At 52.7% G+C, this 19,897-nt stretch overlaps 2 protein-coding genes across 2 annotated transcripts; both read left to right on the forward strand.

Annotated features, from left to right (window-relative positions):
* The first annotated feature begins 261 nt into the window (after positions 1–261).
* On the forward strand, positions 262–7,967 carry LOC144678258 (uncharacterized). The gene is made up of 7 exons (XM_078538107.1): positions 262–494; positions 3,411–3,452; positions 3,670–3,721; positions 4,317–4,467; positions 6,166–6,309; positions 7,472–7,588; positions 7,960–7,967. The coding sequence occupies exons 1-7, from the start codon at positions 475–477 to the stop codon at positions 7,965–7,967; spliced, it is 534 nt and encodes a 177-aa protein (XP_078394233.1). The 5' UTR covers positions 262–474.
* A 1,168-nt stretch (positions 7,968–9,135) lies between these two features.
* On the forward strand, positions 9,136–19,886 carry LOC144678259 (uncharacterized; the record flags this gene model as incomplete). The annotated part of the gene is made up of 4 exons (XM_078538108.1): positions 9,136–9,266; positions 11,684–11,788; positions 17,975–18,124; positions 19,738–19,886. Coding segments are annotated over exons 1-4 (498 nt in total), but the record flags the coding sequence as incomplete, so codon positions are not given.
* Positions 19,887–19,897: the final 11 nt, after the last annotated feature.

Genomic DNA, 19,897 nt, shown 5'->3' on the forward strand with positions numbered 1-19,897 from the left:
GGGATTGGGATCAGTGGGGATGTGGGGGGTCGGGGTCAGTGGGGACGGGAATGGGGATGGGGGGGTCAGTGGGGATGGGGATGTGGGGGTGCTCGGAGGGGCAGGGGTGTGTGGGTGTGTGGGTGTGGGTGTGTGTGGGTGTGTGTGGGTGGGTGCGTGTGGGTGTGGGTGTGGGTGTGGGTGGGGGGTCAGACAGACTCAGTGCAGGGCACTGGGCGATGGGATGGGAGTGATCATGTTGTTCTGTTTGTTTGCAGCGGTTCCTAACCAGTCAGTGGAGCCCCAGCTGTTTGTCTGTGTTAAACCCTGGTTAATCCGATTAGCCTGTGTTTAACTATCAGCACTTGGGAGATTAGTTTTCTCACCAGCTCATTCCCTCAAACTGCCTCTTGCTGTCACTGAGCACACGACTCTCCATCCACTCCAAGCATCCATTCTCCTATCCAGATACAGCTTGAGCTGGATGCCTCTTGAATGCAGTGCAGCACTGAGCTGTGAGTATGGGCTGAGCGATTCTGTGGGCCTGGGGTCTGGAATGTGCCTTGCATGTTTCTGCGGGGAAGCTCCATTCACCCTCGCTCTGTTTGATTGAAAGGTATAAGATCCTGAGGGGTCTTGACAGGGTGGATGTGGAGAGGATGTTTCCTCTTGTGGGAGAATCTAGAACTAGGGGTCATTGTTTAAAAATAAGGGGTCGCCCATTTAAAACTGAGATGAGGTGAATTTTTTTCACTCAGAGGGTCGTGAACCTTTGGGAGCAGAGTCTTCGAATATTTTTAAGGCAGAGGTGGATAGGTTCTTGGTAAGCAAGGGGGTGATGGGTTATCAGGGGGAGGTGGGATGTAGATCTCAGGTTACTATCAGATCAGCCATGACCGTATTAAATGGTGGAGCAGGTTCGAAGGGCTGAATGGCCTTCTCCTGCTCCTCGTTCGTATGTTTATTTTAAAGGGCTAATTGAAGATGACAGAGTTTGCGGGAAAGGATGTGGGGAATGAGGCAGAAGTGAAAAGCTAAACTTAGATTAAGAAACGCTGTTAATTGTCATAAAAAATCTGGAGAGGACAGGGGCGGGAGGGGAGGATAGTGAGGGGGGAGAGTGAGGGGGAGGGTGGAGGAACATGAGGGAGTGGAGGGGAGGGTTAGGGAGGGGGATGATGATGGGGTGGGGGAATTTGAGGGAGGGGATGGGTTGGGGAGCATTAGGGAGGGTGCTGGAGCATGGGGAGGGGAGGATAATGAGGGGACAGTGTGAGGGAGGGGGGCATGAGGAAGGGCGAGGTAGGGGTGGGAGCGGCAGGGTTAGGGAGTGTGAGTGAGGGGAGGCAGGAGTGTGGGTGAAGGGCCAGAGGGAAGGTGTGAGGGAGGGGATGAGTGTGAGGGAGGGGAGGGTGGGGTGGTGTGAGGTAGGGGCGGGTGTGTGAATGTGAGGGGGGACGAGTGTGAGGGAGAGGAGGGTGGGGGCTTTGGGAGAGGCTGAGGGAATGGGAGTAGGGAAGGGAGGGGAAGTATGAGGAAGTGGAGGGGGGTATGAGGCGGGGGAGTGCGAGGGAGCGTGAGGGAGGAGAGGAGGTGTGGGAGGGGGAGCGTGAAGTAGGGGAGGGAGGTGGAGTGAGGGGATGAGGGGGAGGATGGTGATTGAAGGGGAGTAGAGGGGAGGATGAGAGGTGGATGGGGAGGCGAAGGGGAGTTGAGGGGAGGGTGAGAGGTGGAAGGGGAATTGAGGGGTGGCCGAAGGAGGAGGGGTGAGGGAGAGGTGGGAGGGTGAGGGGTAGGGGAGGAGGATGGTGAGGGGGAGATGTGTGAGAAAGAGGAGGGTGATAAAGGGAGGCAGGAGGAGGGTGAGGGAGGCAGGAGGCAAGGGGTTGAAGGTGAGGGGAGAGGAGGGTGAGGGGAGAGGAGGGTGAGGGGAGAGGAGGGTGAGGGGATGGGGAGGGTGAGGGGATGGGGAGGGTGAGGGGATGGGGGAGGGTGAGGGGATGGGGAGGGTGAGGGGATGGGGAGGGTGAGGGGATGGGGAGGGATGAGGAGAGAGGAGGGTGAGGGGAGGGGGAGGGGAGGGGGAGAGGTGATGTGAGATGTGTCGCGATGCCATTAACTGGGGGGAGGTGGAGTTTGAGTTGGAACAAGGTAGTAGATTCCCCTCCCTGTCTGTTTCGGTGCTCAGTCTAAATCTGCCGGGAATGATCAATTTTCTTAATTCTTGTTTTGAGTTTAAACTTAAAACATAAAATTCTCAATTGTGGATGTTACTCGACTGGCAGTGACTCCCTATTAAAGGTGCCTCCATTAAAGGGCACATATTTGCCATCTCTGCCAGTAATTTCTGATGACCCAGATTCCCAATCCCTGCCTGACAGCCCTGAGGGAAGGAGACAGTGGGAGCAGCTTCACACCTTCACACAAGGGCTCAGAGCTGACCTTTGGAAGGGGCCAGCAGGATATATTTGATAGTGAAGCACAACAAGGAGCAATGACATTTCAGTCATGGAGGCCGCTGCATTTGCGAGTTCCTAACAGCTTCTCCTTGGGTTTAAAATCTCCTGACAGCCAGCGCAATGTCTAATCTGCTTTAAACTGCCAGCTCCAATCTATCAGCTTCTCAGGGAGAACATAAACCTCAGCTTCCTCTCACCAGGCCAGGCTGGTGTGACCCAAGGGTATTGATCTGATGGAGGGCGTTCATTGAAATTTGGGCATTGCTGTTACACTGAATACAAAGATGGCCAATGTCCCAACTTTTACCCTCTATAAACTTCAACTCATCCCTAATTCCACTGTCACACCTGTGCTCACTGATCTATATCTGATCTATATCTCACTGATATTGCAATGCCTTCATTTTAAAATACTCATCTTTGTTTTAAACTCCCCCATGATTTCACCACCACCCCACCCCCTCCGACTCTCTGTAAACACCTCCAACCCTCCAAGATCTCTGCACTCCTCCAATTCTGACTCTTGAGCATCCTCAATTTTAATCGCTCCTCCCCTGTTGACCATCATTACTTCAGCCATCAGTGAAACTGAAACCTCTCTGCCCCTTTGTCTCCTCCTTTAATATGCTCCTTAAAACCTTTAACCAAGCCATAAGTCACCTGTCCTTAAATCTCCTCATCTAGCTCAGTGTCAGATTTTTGTCTGCTTTATGTGAAGTGCCTTGGGATATTTTGCTATGTTGAAGGCGATATATAAATTCCATTTATTGTTTTTGTGCCCTTGATTTGCATCTATAAGGCCATTGGGCGGGTGGGGGGGGGTGGTATCCACTGCCTCAGGTACAGGAAGTAGTGTCATGGTACTAACTAGACAAGAGTTTGTGTGAGTTGTGTATATTAGTGATAACAACTATGTTCTTTCTCTCTCTCTCTCTCTCTCTCTTCTGGCTCCAACTATGCACTGGATCCCAGGGCTGAGAATTCTTCAGTTTATTCCACAACACTCCCAGGGAGGTAAAGTTTCATTTCCTTTCTCCCATCTTAACTTTTAGGTGTTCCTTTTCCGTCTTTTTAGATGGAGTTTGTGTCACCAGCCTGAGTTGCCAATGGTGGGGTGGGGAGGGGACTGTTCCTCTCCAGTCTCCCGAGCTCAATTCTGTGCTGGGTGGAGCTCTGAGCTACTGATTGTCATGTGTGTACTGATATCCCACGTTTCTCCCCCAACTCACAGTGTTATGGATGAAGATGATCAGAACCTGCGACAGCAGAAGCTTGACAATCAGGTAAGAGCCAGGGAGAAGCTGAATGGGTGTTTGGAGATTGAGGTCAATGTGGAACAGTGTAGAACAGGCTTTACTCTGTATCTAACCCCGTGCTGTACCTGTCCTGGGAGTGTTTGATGGGGACAGTGTAGAGGGAGCTTTACTCTGTATCTAACCCCGTGCTGTACCTGTCCTGGGAGTGTTTGATGGGGACAGTGTAGAGGGAGCTTTACTCTGTATCTAACCCCGTGCTGTACCTGTCCTGGGAATGTTTGATGGGGACAGTGTAGAGGGAGCTTTACTCTGTATCTAACCCCATGCTGTACCTGTCCTGGGAGTGTTTGATGGGGACAGTGTAGAGGGAGCTTTACTCTGTATCTAACCCCGTGCTGTACCTGTATTGGGAGTGTTTGATGGGGACAGTGTAGAGGGAGCTTTACTCTGTATCTAACCCCGTGCTGTACCTGTCCTGGGAGTGTTTGATGGGGACAGTGTAGAGGGAGCTTTACTCTGTATCTAACCCCGTGCTATACCTGTCCTGGGACTGTTTGATGGAAGAGTAGATGAGAGTTGAGTGGAAACACAGAATAATTGTTTGATTGTTCCCTTTTCCCAGTGGCATCTTTTGAAACAGAAGCAGAGACGGAAGCGACAGGATGTCCTGATGGTTCAGGCAAACCCAGATGCCAAGGTGAAGCCCAGGCAGCTAAGAAAAGCTGATGAGCAGATATCACCATTCAACACCCACAGCATTAATGTGCTTTCAGGTATAGTGTCCAAAACACACACACACAGCAACACACACACACACACAGCAACACACACAGCAACACACACACACACACAGCAACACACAGCAACACACACACACACAGCAACACACACACACACACACAGCAACACACACACACACACACACACACACACAGCAACACACACACACACACACACAGCAACACACACACACACACACACAGCAACACACACACACACACACACAGCAACACACACACAGCAACTCACACACACACACACACAGCAACACACACACACACAGCAACACACACACACACAGCAACACACACACACACAGACACACACACAGCAACACACACACACACACACAGCAACACACACACACACACACACACAGCAACACACACACACACACACACACACACAGCAACACACACACACACAGCAACACGCACAGAGGAACAGACTTCACATACCCATAGCAAGGAGCCACCTACCCTTGGCTGTCTGCTCAGATCTTCTGGTTTCTTGCAAGCCCACTTTGTCTTAATTCTCCTCCCTGCATCTTTCTCTTTTTAATTCAGAGCCTTAACCTCACTGAACAGGACCTTGTTTAGATTCCTGTTCTTGTTCTTTGACTTGGGTGTCTTCCTCGGACTTTCTTTTTTGTCCCACTCCCTGGGTTCTGGGACTTTCTCCTGTTCTTTTGAGAAACCTGTTTCCTGCAGTTCCCTCTTTTGTGTCCAGCTCCTCCTGGCTCCTTCTTCCAGCTGATCTAAAGCTGCTTTCTGTTTCTCCCTGTGTGTGGGGGACCTCTGTTCCTAGGCAGCAGCCGAGTTTTTTTTCTACTTTGTTTTAACTTTCCTAAACCACTAACCTGCCCCCGCACCAAAACACAGCTCCCCACTTCAAGGGTCATAAAACCTCATTAAAACGCAGGTAAACAAACAGCTCCTCTCAAATAAAACTAGACCCAGGTTTCACCTTTTTAACCCACAAATAAAAAATGTACATTAAACTTAAAGCTATATCTTGTTCCTAACACCCACAAATACAACTTAATTAAACTATCTCTAACTCTTAACATGAGCCAAAGGGCACATTTCTTTAGCTTTATCATGGACTGACCCATAGGCCCATCATCAGCTTCCAGGCCTGGGTGAAAGGTCAAACCTATTCCATTTTTTTTTCCTAAACTGCAAACACATAAAACCTATAACTGCACCTTGGCCAAGCCTGGGTAATCCCAGGATGCACCCTGATATACCCCCTCAGGGGGGGTGGGAGGAGGGGAGGTTGGGGGGAGGGGGTGGGAGGAGGGGAGGTTGGGGGGAGGGGGTGGGAGGAGGGGAGGTTGGGGGGAGGGGGTGGGAGGAGGGGAGGTTGGGGGGAGGGGGTAGGAGGAAGGGTGAGGTGGGAAGATGGGAGGTTGGAGGGGAGGGGTGAGAGGAGGGAGGGAGGGAGGAGGTGGGCGGAGGGGAGGTTGGGGGGAGGGGGTGGGAGGAGGGGAGGTTGGGGGGAGGGGGTGGGAGGAGGGAAGGTTGGGGGGAGGGGGTGGGATGAGGGGAGGTTGGGGGGAGGGGGTGGGAAGATGGGAGGTTGGAGGGGAGGGGTGAGAGGAGGGAGGGAGGGAGGGAGGGGGGGTGGGATGCTCAGAGCTGCTGCTGCCTCTCGCTGACTGTTCTCCATTTCATTCCCTCATCACAAAGACTTTTCCTGCAAGATTCCAGTGGAAGAGATTCCCAGCACCCAGCTCCAGTTAGAGTCACTGGACAATGGGGATGGCTCGTTTGTTGACCTAGATATTCGCAATGTGGCTATCAACAAGGAACAAGTGTGGAATCTGGGAAAAGGTAACGTGGGATTGGGTCACGGAGAGTCAGAGTATGGCAGTGATTGCTGTTTGGGAGCTAGATGTGGAGGGTGACAGTCTTGTACTGAGGAACTTTTCCCCTTGGTGGAGGGATCAATAACCAGGGGGCATAGATTTAAGGTAAGGGGCAGGAGGTTTAGAGGGGGTGTGAGGAAGAATTTTTTCACCCAGAGGGTGGTGGGAATCTGGAACACTCTGCCTGAAAGGGTGGTAGAGGCAGAAACCCTCATAACATTTAAGAAGTATTTGGATGTGCATTTGCGATTCCATAGCATACAAGGCTATGGGCCTAATGCTGGAAAATGGGATTAGAATAGTTAGGTACTTGTTTGACTGGCACAGACTCGACGGGCCGAAGGGCCTTTTTCTGTGCTGTAGACCTCTATGACTCTATGACTCAACAAGTGTCACATTAGGTGGGATTTAGACAGGGTAAGGGTCATTTCCAGGAGATACGGGGCTTGATTAAGAAATTAGTGTTGTGTCTGTAGGGTCCGAGTCTCACTGGGACGGTGTCCAGCGAGGTTGGGTCATTGAGTGACGGTGCCCAGCGAGGTTGGGTCATTGAGTGACGGTGCCCAGCGAGGTTGGGTCATTGAGTGACGGTGCCCAGCGAGGTTGGGTCATTGAGTGACGGTGCCCAGCGAGGTTGGGTCATTGAGTGACGGTGCCCAGCGAGGTTGGGTCATTGAGTGACGGTGCCCAGCGAGGTTGAGTCATTGAGTGACGGTGCCCAGCGAGGTTGGGTCATTGAGTGACGGTGCCCAGTGAGGTTGGGTGATTGAGTGACGGTGCCCAGTGTGGTCACTTTGGATTTTAGTTCCAAAGCCGATGTCCAGAACAAGTTGTTATTAACCCCTATCGGAGAGCTGCTGAATATCAATAGGAATCAAACCAAACAGACAGGATCAGGCTGGAGTAGCCGGGACTCTGAGCGCGGAGTGGGATATCTCCTGGTGTTGGGGGGGGACATTGTTCAGTCTTAGCAACAGCAGCAGCACTTTAAGAAATGGAAGTGGTTGTGACCCTCTCCCCATTTCCACCCCTCCCCGCCCCCCCCCCCAAACTCACCCAGTTCCCAGCCCAAATTGACTCGGTGTGTTTTCTGTCGCTCTTTGCTGATCTGACGCTGTTGTTTACAGATGTGCTGGAAGTGGCTGTGGAGGAACTCGAGGAGAATGGAGCAGGAAATCCAAACTCCCCTTTCGAACTGAGAGAGTCGGCGGCGAGGACAGAGAGAGGACAGAGTCCAAGCAAAGGTCAGCCAGGCAGGGGGCAGCTTGATCCTGGTTTCTCACAGGGAGGGACGATAAATTACTCCTCAAATTTATCCAGTTCACACTGTCCAGTTAGATGGTTGTGCATTTTTATACATTAAATAATAATTTATTGTTGATTTAATATATCACAGACGATTGTGAGAAAGCCTCATGTGTTTCAGGAGGAAATTCAAAACCCCCCCTTACAATCCCCTGTTCATTGTTCAAATCTTCAAAATCCAAAAGTTAAATGTAATAAATTAAAGAGACCTCGGGGCAGTTTGATTAACCCTTTCCTTACATTGGCCTTGGATTCAAATACAGCAGCTCCGACATGTCACTGGTTGACATCTCTCTGTGAAACTGTACAGAGGAATAAACACTGGGAGGGGAGAGAGAGATCCTGAGTGAGCAACTCCTGGTGTGACCCAGTCCGAGAGTGACCAATCACCCTCTTTATCTCTGTCACTCTTTTCCTGTCCCTCCCTCTGCCTCTCTCCCCCCTCCCTCTGCCTCTCTGCCCCCCTCCCTCTGCCTCTCTGCCCCCCTCCCTCTGCCTCTCTCCCCCCTCCCTCTGCCTCTCTGCCCCCCTCCCTCTGCCTCTCTCCCCCCCTCCCTCTGCCTCTCTCCCCCTCCCTCCCTCTGCCTCTCTCCCCCCCTCCCTCTGCCTCTCTCCCCCCTCCCTCTGCCTCTCTCCCCCCTCCCTCTGCCTCTCTCCCCCCTCCCTCTGCCTCTCTCCCCCCTCCCTCTGCCTCTCTCCCCCCCTCCCTCTGCCTCTCTCCCCCCCTCCCTCTGCCTCTCTCCCCCCCTCCCTCTGCCTCTCTCCCCCCCTCCCTCTGCCTCTCTCCCCCCCTCCCTCTGCCTCTCTCCCCCCCTCCCTCTGCCCCTCTCTCCCCCCTCCCTCTGCCCCTCCCCCTCCCTCCCCCCTCCCTCCACCCCTCTCCCCCTCCCTCCCTCTGCCTCTCTCCCCCCCTCCCTCTGCCTCTCTCCCCCCTCCCCCTGCCCCTCCCCCTCCCTCCCTCTGCCCCTCCCCCTCCCTCCCCCCTCCCTCCACCCCTCTCCCCCCCCCTCCCTCTGCCTCTCTCCCCCCCTCCCTCTGCCTCTCTCCCCCCTCCCTCTGCCTCTCCCCCTCCCTCCCTCTGCCTCTCTCCCCCCCTCCCTCTGCCTCTCTGCCCCCCTCCCTCTGCCTCTCTCCCCCCCTCCCTCTGCCTCCCTCCCCCTCCCTCCCTCTGCCTCCCTCCCCCTCCCTCCCTCTGCCCCTCCCCCTCCCTCCCTCTGCCCCTCCACCCTCCCTCCCCCCTCCCTCCACCCACCCCTCTCCCCCTCCCTCCCTCCGCCTCTCTCCCCCTCCCTCCCTCCGCTCCTCTCCCCCTCTCCCCTCTCCCCCTCCCTCCGCCCCTCTCTCCCTCCCCCCTCCCCCCCTCTCCCCCTCTCCCCCTCCCTCCCTCCCCCCCTCTCCCCCTCCCTCCCTCCCTGCCTCTCTCTCGTTCTCTCCCTCGTTCTCTCCCTCCCTGCCTCTCTCTCTGTTTCTGATGATGCTGTTTTCCACTTTGTGCAGAAGACCTGAATGCTGATTGGAAAGTGATGGAGCCGGATTTGACTGCCAAACTCCAAACTCCTTTCAAAGTGAAGCCACAAACAGGAACAAATCGAGAGAAAAGGCATAGACGGAAAGAAGGTGAGGAAATTCCTGATCACTGATAGAGCTAAAGGGAAATTTGCAACATTCTCACCAATGACTGAATCAATTCTACATGAAGAACATAAATAGGAGCAGGAGGAGGCCTTTCGGCCCATCAAGCCTGCTCCACCATACAGTAAGATCATGGCTGATCTGATTGTGGCCTTAACTCCCCCCGAGATCAGAAACCTGTCTAACTCAGCCCTGAATATCTTCCATAATCCAACCTCCTCCAGTGGCTGGGGAGAGAATTTGAAACACTAATGACCCTCTGAGAGAAAAAAGTGTCGATTCCCTACAAGGAGAAACATCCTCTCAGCATCCACCCTGTCAAGACCCCTCAGAATCTTAAATGTTTCAATAAGATAATCTCTCATTATTCTAAACTCCAACCTGTACAGGCCCAACCTGCTCAACCTTTCCTAGCTTGTGAGGTGGTGATGAAAGGTGTCACTCTGTGTGCAGCGGTCTGTGCAAGGATTTACTGACCAGTGCTCAGTGTCAGTAACACTCAGCTCAGTCACTGCAGCAGCTCAGAGTCAACGTAGTTACCGACTGGGAGAGTTTGGAGAGCAGAGGGAGCAGGCCCATGTCAGACCTTCACCTGTACAGACAGGGCTAGATTGATGTTGTCTGATTGCTGAGCCATTAGCAATGTTCACTTCAAGATATGAAACCTACTCTGGAGAGAAAGATACCTGGTTATCTAGAGAATGAAGCTGTTACTCTGCACCTGGCATAAAGACTCTGAATTTTTCAATGAAAATATTGTGACTGAGGCAAAAAGCAACGACATGAATAAGTGATAGATCTGGGACAAAGTCCTTCTGTATCTTGCTGCTTTTATTTGTCATTCGATGTGTTAGGTTGAACTTGCTGAACTTGTTTTACTGTGAACATCACAAACTGCTTTTCTGCCTTTCAGGATTAGGCATCCCACCTCCTAAACTGCAACTTGTTTACCCTCCACCCCCTCCCACCCTTTACCCAACCCATACTCCCATTCCCAATTTGCCATCAAACTCTTCCTTTTTCCTCACCTGAGGATTCTGGCACCCCTGACCAAGTCAGTTCCATCTCTCCCACCCCTTCCCCTCCCTCCCAGGCCCACGATAGGGTTCTCCTACCACACCATCAGCCTCCATATTCATTGGATCATCCTCTGCCATTTCCATCAACTCCAGCATGATGCCACCACCAAAATCACCCTCCCAACCTCCCCCCCGCCCTTTCAGCAGCCCAAAGGCACTGTACCCTTCTCAATACCCTGACCCACTCCTAAGTCACACCCAACAAACCCTCCCTGTCCTACCAGCACTCTTCCAGACAAGTGCAACAGATGTAACACTTGCCTTTTCACCTCCTCACTTCACCATCCAAGGCTCCAAACAACCCTTCCCAGTGAAGCAGTGGGATTACTTGTATTTTTTCAGTTTACTGTACAGTGTTCACTGCACACAATGCAGTCCCTCCTACACTGGGGAGTCCAAACATGGACTGGGTGACCACTTTGTGCAGCACCTCCACTCTGTCCACAAGCATGGCCCTGTGCTCCTGATAGCCTCTCATTCCGCTCCCACTCTGACCTCCCTGTCCTTGACCTTCTCCTGTTCTGATGAAACTTAACATTGGCTCGAGCACTGATTTTTCGAATAGGCATTTTACTGCCTCCGGACTCATCATCACCCCTACTCCCTTTTCTATGTTTGTTTTTTTGGATGGCAATTATTCATAATGATTCCGTTTTTTTTTGCATTTGCATCTCTCCTAGAAACATTTATTGTTTCTTGTCCCATTATCAACCCCTTTTGTCTTGCATCATCATTCCTTTTGTCGTTTACTCCCCTCTGGCTTGCTCCCCACCACATTAATTTAATATTCGTTGTATTTAATTATATGCGTGGTGGACATAAACTGAGCATTCACTTGTGCCCCTATGAATGAGAACTGACTGAGCTGTGGTTGGTGGGTTAGCAGGTACATATTAATGTGTATCTCTGGAAATAAATGCTTATAAAAGTGTGTAAAGATTGGCTCCAGTTCCATCCTTCACCACCTGGATATCAGGTGTAGAACACCACACCCTCTCTTTGTTTTATCCTCCTCTCATCACCATTCTCTGCCTGTATACTTGCTTTAAACCTGTTACATCTCTAACGTTTCTCAGCTCTGATGAAAGGAACATTGACCTGAAAGATTAACTCTGTTTCTCCCACTGTGGATGCTGCCAGACCTGTTGAGTATCTCCAGCATTTTCTGTTTTTGTTTCAGATTTGCAATGTTTGGCTTGTGTGTCTCATTGTCCTATTTCCCACTGCCCCCTATTCTACATTAGTCCTTTAGCCAAAACTAAATCCAATCTTTCTTTATTTAATTTTTTTCTCCATGTATTTCACCCGGCTCCTGTGGATCAGCATTCTCAGTGTCTGAAACTCTGATTCCTGACCCAAAATCAGGCACAGACTCCTCATCGCCCGGTGCTGCTCAAACACTGAAGAAAAAGAAAGCGAAGAGGGCAGGTCTGTACCCAACAGTCACCACATTTGTCGCACTTCCTGTTATCCCAGACAAACATCAGCACTTTCCCCATACTGCATCTCTGAAGCTACTGACTCTCACTGGGGTACAGGCCACACACACACACACTGACTCTCATTGGGGTACGGGTCCCACACACACACTGACTCTCATTGGGGTACGGGTCCCACACACACTGACTCTCACTGGGGTACGGGTCTCGCATACACTGACTCTCACTGGGGTACGGGTCTCGCACACACTGACTCTCACTGGGGTACGGGTCTCGCACACACTGACTCTCACTGGGGTACGGGTCCCACACACACACTGACTCTCTCTGGGGTACGGGTCCCACACACACACTGACTCTCACTGGGGTACAGGCCACACACACACACACACACACACACACACTGACTCTCACTGGAGTACGGGTCCCACACACACTGCCTCTCACTGGGGTACAGGCCACACACACACACACACACACACACACACACACTGACTCTCACTGGAGTACGGGTCCCACACACACTGACTCTCACTGGGGTACGGGTCCCACACACACACTGACTCTCTCTGGGGTACGGGTCCCACACACACACTGACTCTCACTGGAGTACGGGTCCCACACACACTGACTCTCACTGGGGTACGGGTCCCACACACACTGACTCTCCCTGGGGTACGGGTCTCACACACACTGACTCTCATTGGGGTACGGGTCCCACACACACTGACTCTCACTGGAGTACGGGTCCCACACACACTGACTCTCACTGGGGTACGGGTCTCGCATACACTGACTCTCACTGGGGTACGGGTCTCGCATACACTGACTCTCACTGGGGTACGGGTCCCACACACACTGACTCTCACTGGGGTACGGGTCCCACACACACACTGACTCTCACTGGGGTACGGGTCCCACACACACACTGACTCTCACTGGGGTACGGGTCCCACACACACAATGACTCTCACTGGGGTACGGGTCCCACACACACACTGACTCTCACTGGGGTACGGGTCCCACACACACACTGACTCTCACTGGGGTACGGGTCCCACACACACACTGACTCTCACTGGGGTACGGGTCCCACACACACACTGACTCTCACTGGGGTACGGGTCCCACACACACTGACTCTCACTGGGGTACGGGTCCCACACACACTGACTCTCACTGGGGTACGGGTCCCGCACATACTGACTCTCACTGGGGTACGGGTCCCGCACATACTGACTCTCACTGGGGTACGGGTCACACACACACTGACTCTCACTGGGGTACGGGTCCCACACACACTGACTCTCACTGGGGTACGGGTCCCGCACATACTGACTCTCACTGGGGTACGGGTCCCGCACATACTGACTCTCACTGGGGTACGGGTCACACACACACTGACTCTCACTGGGGTACGGGTCCCACACACACTGACTCTCACTGGGGTACGGGTCCCACACACACACTGACTCTCACTGGGGTACGGGTCCCACACACACACTGACTCTCACTGGGGTACGGGTCCCACACACACTGACTCTCACTGGGGTACGGGTCCCGCACATACTGACTCTCACTGGGGTACGGGTCCCGCACATACTGACTCTCACTGGGGTACGGGTCACACACACACTGACTCTCACTGGGGTACGGGTCACACACACACACTGACTCTCACTGGGGTATGGGTTCCACACATACTGACTCTCACTGGGGTACGGGTCTCGCACACACTGACTCTCACTGGGGTACGGGTCTCGCACACACTGACTCTCACTGGGGTACGGGTCCCACACACACACTGACTCTCTCTGGGGTACGGGTCCCACACACACACTGACTCTCACTGGGGTACAGGCCACACACACACACACACACACACACACACACTGACTCTCACTGGAGTACGGGTCCCACACACACTGCCTCTCACTGGGGTACAGGCCACACACACACACACACACACACACACACACACTGACTCTCACTGGAGTACGGGTCCCACACACACTGACTCTCACTGGGGTACGGGTCCCACACACACACTGACTCTCTCTGGGGTACGGGTCCCACACACACACTGACTCTCACTGGAGTACGGGTCCCACACACACTGACTCTCACTGGGGTACGGGTCCCACACACACTGACTCTCCCTGGGGTACGGGTCTCACACACACTGACTCTCATTGGGGTACGGGTCCCACACACACTGACTCTCACTGGAGTACGGGTCCCACACACACTGACTCTCACTGGGGTACGGGTCTCGCATACACTGACTCTCACTGGGGTACGGGTCTCGCATACACTGACTCTCACTGGGGTACGGGTCCCACACACACTGACTCTCACTGGGGTACGGGTCCCACACACACACTGACTCTCACTGGGGTACGGGTCCCACACACACACTGACTCTCACTGGGGTACGGGTCCCACACACACAATGACTCTCACTGGGGTACGGGTCCCACACACACACTGACTCTCACTGGGGTACGGGTCCCACACACACACTGACTCTCACTGGGGTACGGGTCCCACACACACACTGACTCTCACTGGGGTACGGGTCCCACACACACACTGACTCTCACTGGGGTACGGGTCCCACACACACTGACTCTCACTGGGGTACGGGTCCCACACACACTGACTCTCACTGGGGTACGGGTCCCGCACATACTGACTCTCACTGGGGTACGGGTCCCGCACATACTGACTCTCACTGGGGTACGGGTCACACACACACTGACTCTCACTGGGGTACGGGTCACACACACACACTGACTCTCACTGGGGTATGGGTTCCACACATACTGACTCTCACTGGGGTATGGGTCCCGCACATACTGACTCTCACTGGGGTACGGGTTCCACACACACTGACTCTCACTGGGGTACGGGTCCCACACACACTGACTCTCACTGGGGTACGGGTCCCACACACACACTGACTCTCACTGGGGTACGGGTCCCACACACACACTGACTCTCACTGGGGTACGGGTCCCACACACACTGACTCTCACTGGGGTACGGGTCCCGCACATACTGACTCTCACTGGGGTACGGGTCCCGCACATACTGACTCTCACTGGGGTACGGGTCACACACACACTGACTCTCACTGGGGTACGGGTCACACACACACACTGACTCTCACTGGGGTATGGGTTCCACACATACTGACTCTCACTGGGGTATGGGTCCCGCACATACTGACTCTCACTGGGGTACGGGTTCCACACACACTGACTCTCACTGGGGTACGGGTCCCACACACACTGACTCTCACTGGGGTATGGGTTCCACACACACTGACTCTCACTGGGGTACGGGTCCCGCACATACTGACTCTCACTGGGGCATGGGTCTCACACACACTGACTCTCACTGGGGTACGGGTCCCACACACACTGACTCTCACTGGGGTATGGGTTCCACACACACTGACTCTCACTGGGGTACGGGTCCCGCACATACTGACTCTCACTGGGGTACAGGTTCCACACACACTGACTCTCACTGGGTGCGGGTCCCACACACACTGACTCTCACTGGGGTACGGGTCCCACACACACTGACTCTCACTGTAAAATAATTCTATATACAGATACATTTCTGAAGGGTCAGGCTGATCCCTGTCCATTCCATATCCACACAGGAACTCTGCAGCATTTAGTGTTCAGTGAGGAGGAGCACCACCCAGGCTGATTTTCTTTCTGTGAGTGTAGTCACTTGGCAGCCTTTACCCTGGTAATGAGCAGAGATTGGAGATTGAATTCCTGATCTGTGTAGGTGACTCAGTATTCTTCAACTGTCTGTTTGAAGAAGAAGAGTGTGTGAAGAAGGTGGTAATAAAAGCATATTTAAGGTATTGAATACAAAAGCAGGGATGTAATGGTGGAACTGTATAAAATGCTGGTTAGGCCACAGCTGGAATTTTGCCTACAGTCTTGATCACCACATTACAGGAAGGACATAATTGCTCTGGAGCGAGAGCAGAGGAGATTTACAAGAATGTTGCCAGGGCTTAAAAATTGCAGCTATGAGGAGAGATTGGATAGGTTAGGGTTGTTTTCCTTAGAACAGAGGAGGCTGAGGGGTGATCTAATTGAGGGGTACAAAATTATGAGGGGCTTAGATAGGGTGGACAGGAAATACTTGTTTCCCCTAGCTGAGGGGTCAATTACCAGGGGGCATAGATTTAAGGTGATTGGTAGAAGGATTAGAGGAGATATGAGGAAAAGCTTTTTCACCCAGAGGGTGATGGGCATCGGAAATTCACTGTCTGAATTGGTGGTTGAGGCCGAAACGCTCAACTCATTTAAAAGGTACCTGGATCTGCATCTGAAGCGCTGGAACCTGCAAGGCTATGGACCAGGGGCTGGGAAATGGGATTAAAATGAGCGGCTAGTTTTTTATTTAGGCCAGCGCAGACATGATGGGCTGAATGGCCTTTTTCTGTGCTGTAATTTTTCTCTAATTCCAAGAAAAGGAAGCTCAGTGCTCACTGCCCCCAACAAAAATTGAGGTACAGACGGAGGCGGAGAGAAGAAACACACGTTTAGAACGAGAAAGGACAAGGAAAGAGAGAGTTAGAACGGGGGAGAAGAGAGTGTTAGACTATTGCTTATTACAAGGGCAATTCAGTTACACATGGCATTGGCGAGACCAACCTGGAGTATTGGGTAAAGTATTGGGGTGGAATTGTCCAGTCCCCTTGGCGGGGGATGGGTACATTTCGGTGGGAGGGCCAGAAATTGGTTTAATCAGATGGTGCCTGAGATGACGGAGTGTAAATCCCACTCGGGGCTGGCGTAAACCCGCTTTGCATCCCCCTAATCAGAAGATGCTGGAGGCCGACAGATACCGGACCCTGGAGGAACATGGTGATCGCCTGCTGGCTGGATCCTCATGGACATGGCTTCATCATGAAACAGCTGACAGAGGGTGGGAGGTCTTGGCCCTGCTTCAGGACATCGTGGTCTTGGCCGTGGGCTGCTAAGGATGATCGGCCACAGGGAGTGAGAGGAATGTCCAGCTGTGAGTGGGAGGGGAAAGTGTACTGGGGGTGGGTGGGGGGCAGTGAGGTTGGGAGGTGGGAGACAAAGATGTCGTGGGGGGGGGGTGTGAGGTTGGGAGTGGGGGAACAGAGTACGTGGGGAGGAGGGTATAACAGGACAATGCAGCAAGTGGGGAGGTAGGTGTAAGGGGACAAAGGTGTCCGGGGCGGGGTGTAAGGTGTCTGAGGGGAGGAGGGAGTAAGTTGTGGGGGGGTGGGGAATGTCCAGACGAATATGCAAGGTGAACATGTCTGTGGAGTCAATGACTCCCTCCTGGGGAGTGAAGTGAAGTGAAGGGGGGTGCGGTAGGAGGGAATGGTGAGTATGAGAGGGGGCAAAGTGAGTTGGAAGGTGAGAGGGTGACGGTGTGTCGGTAGCAGTGGGAGGAACGGCGAGGGGTCGTTGATGGGGACTCAGAGGCAGACACAGACCCTGGGGGTGGCAAGGAGGAGGTCGTGGAGGTTAAGGTGGATGAGGGTGGGATTTTTGGGAAGGTAGGGAACGTGCACGTTCACCTGGACATCCCCAAGAGGTAAGGGCTGTAGCTGCTAGGTGGAAGGTGATTTCAGGGATGTCGACAATGATGGGGGAAAGGACATGGGTGACTGGGGGAGGGGAATGGACGGGGGAACTAAAGAAGAATGTTACACGCACTGTGCTTCTAAGTCCGAAGGTGAAAGGAGACCCGTGGTGGGAGAGATCAGGTGCTGCATGGGAGTGTGCTCAGCGGGTGGGCAGAGATGCAGCTCAGCTCAGGTGGACAACTGAAAGGGAACCCCAGCAGGCAGCATTGACAATGCTCAGGACATTGAGATGAGTCTGATGGAGGAAGGACCCATGATCTTATTGAATGGTGGAGCAGGCTCGAGGGGCCAAGTGGCCTACTCCTGCTCCTAATTTGTTTGTTTGTATGAGTTTTGAGGGAAGTCGGATAAAATCTTCAGCGACTGATGGTCAGTTTTCCCTGTGTCTGACCATCTCTTCTTGTGAATCGATCGGTGCGATTTCAGGATAGAGTGGGATTGGGAACACTGGGACACTTGGAGTTTGGCTTGTCTTGTGGTGGAATTGGAGTTAACAGTTGCCCTGTCTAATTCCAGGAGGGAATGATGGTGCCATCCAGGAGCAGCTGCAGGAAATTGAGGAAAAGGTTGAGATCTTCACAGTGGAGGAATCGAGCGAGGAGCAGGAGGAGGAAGTTGCTACAGTGACAGTCGTGGCCAAAAGGAACAGGGGGATGAAGATAAAAGGTACAGAGGTTTCTGTCCATGTACAGCAGTGACATTCCCCACCCCCCGATGCCCCCACTCCCACCCTGTCTTCAGCACCCAGGCCTCCGCTAAACCCGGCCTGGACACGGAACTCTTCCAAAGATCTTGATGTCCAAACAAAGCCAATCATCACGAGCTTTCATCCACCCCCACCCCCTCCAGGGTGTTGATTCTCCTCCCCCCACCCCTGCCCCCCAAACCCAGCCCCCTGTAAAGGGTGTCCCTCCGCTCACCCTGCCAGGTTCACAGGGGGGGTTACTATGTGAGACTGTGTGGTTAGGATTCTAACTCTGTTTTCACCTTGAGCAGGTGGTTATGTGGGATCCTGCTGCTCGATCGCCAGTCATTCAGCCTGACAACTTCTGTGCTGGTCCTGAGGCTGGTCCTGAGGCTGTTGAATCATCAGTGGTTCAATCTGGTGTTTGGGATACAGCTCATTGGTCTCCTGATTTTGGTGTGTGTTTTGCGATCTGTCCGAGTGAATTTTGCACTGATTTACGACGTTACTGCAGCACAGTCTCTGTTTCACCCTGACCTCAGCAGCATTATTCTCAGTGCAGGGGCATCAGCTCCACACTGGCTGTGCAGCCCCCACAGTTGAACAACTCATGTCGGCTAATGGGTGAGGGAGGGGTGGGGGTGTCTGTGGTACTGAAACCTGTGCCCCACAAAGAACATAACAATGAGGTAAAAATGATTGTGGTCGGGGATTGGTGGTGGGGGGATGGTTTCTGTACACGGGGAGGGGGAAGTGAGAGGATTCTTCAACAGCCTGAGACCCCCAACTCCCCGAACACTGGGAACACCATCTGAGCACTGGGTGGGGGAGCTGGACCTCAGCCTATCATGATGCTGTTACAACAAGGAGCAAATTGGATAATATTGACTGAGTGAGGTTTGCGGTGAGAATATAATTTCTGATTGAATCATGCAGCTGTTTTATTCACAAATTGGTGAAACTGCCTCATGAACCTGCTTCACAGTGGTTGTAGAAGCAGAAGGGACTGCACCCTGTGTATGTCTCAGATTCAATGCTATAAGTCTCTAATTCCTCATGTGCACCAGCACCCTACCGAGACAGAACAGGAACAGGCCTCCGGGCCTAGGCAATTTCAATTTAATACGAACATTTTTATTGTTCAATTATCGATTCAAAGTTGCTCCAAGGTTTACTTGGAACTGCCCAACCTGCTGTTGGAAAGTCTCAGCAGAACCTTACCCAGCTCCTGCTCAACAAACATGAGTCGGAGGTTTTAACAGCATGGATTTATACAGCGCCATTAAATGGAATAAAACTTCCCGAGGTGCTTCCCTGGAGTTTTATAAAGCAAACTTTGATACCCAGTCACATCAGGAAACGTTGGGACACACAACCAAAAGCTTGGTCAAAGTGAAATGTTTTAAGAAGCATCTAATAGGAGGACAGAGAGAGTGAGATAGAGAGGTGCCGAGGTTTAGGGAGGGAATTCCAGAGCTTAGGGCTCAGGCATCGCGAGGCACAGTCGCCAATATTGGAGCAATAAAAATGTTGCTCGTGTTTGTGAATATTGGAATTGAATAAATGTCAATTGTTAGTTTGACTCCCTGTTCAGCTCAGTCACAGAAGCTCAGTGAGGATGAGACTGAGGATGAACAGGATCTGGGAGATGAGGAGAAAGAGACAGAGGACGAGGAAAACATCTGTCAGCAGATCCACAGCTGTGAACAGCTGGACTCAGCTTCTGGCAAAACATCCCCTAATGTGAGTGAGCC

Source organism: Cetorhinus maximus, unplaced genomic scaffold (genome assembly GCF_964194155.1).
Source record: "Cetorhinus maximus unplaced genomic scaffold, sCetMax3.hap1.1 HAP1_SCAFFOLD_3898, whole genome shotgun sequence".
Lineage (NCBI taxonomy): Eukaryota > Metazoa > Chordata > Chondrichthyes > Lamniformes > Cetorhinidae > Cetorhinus > Cetorhinus maximus.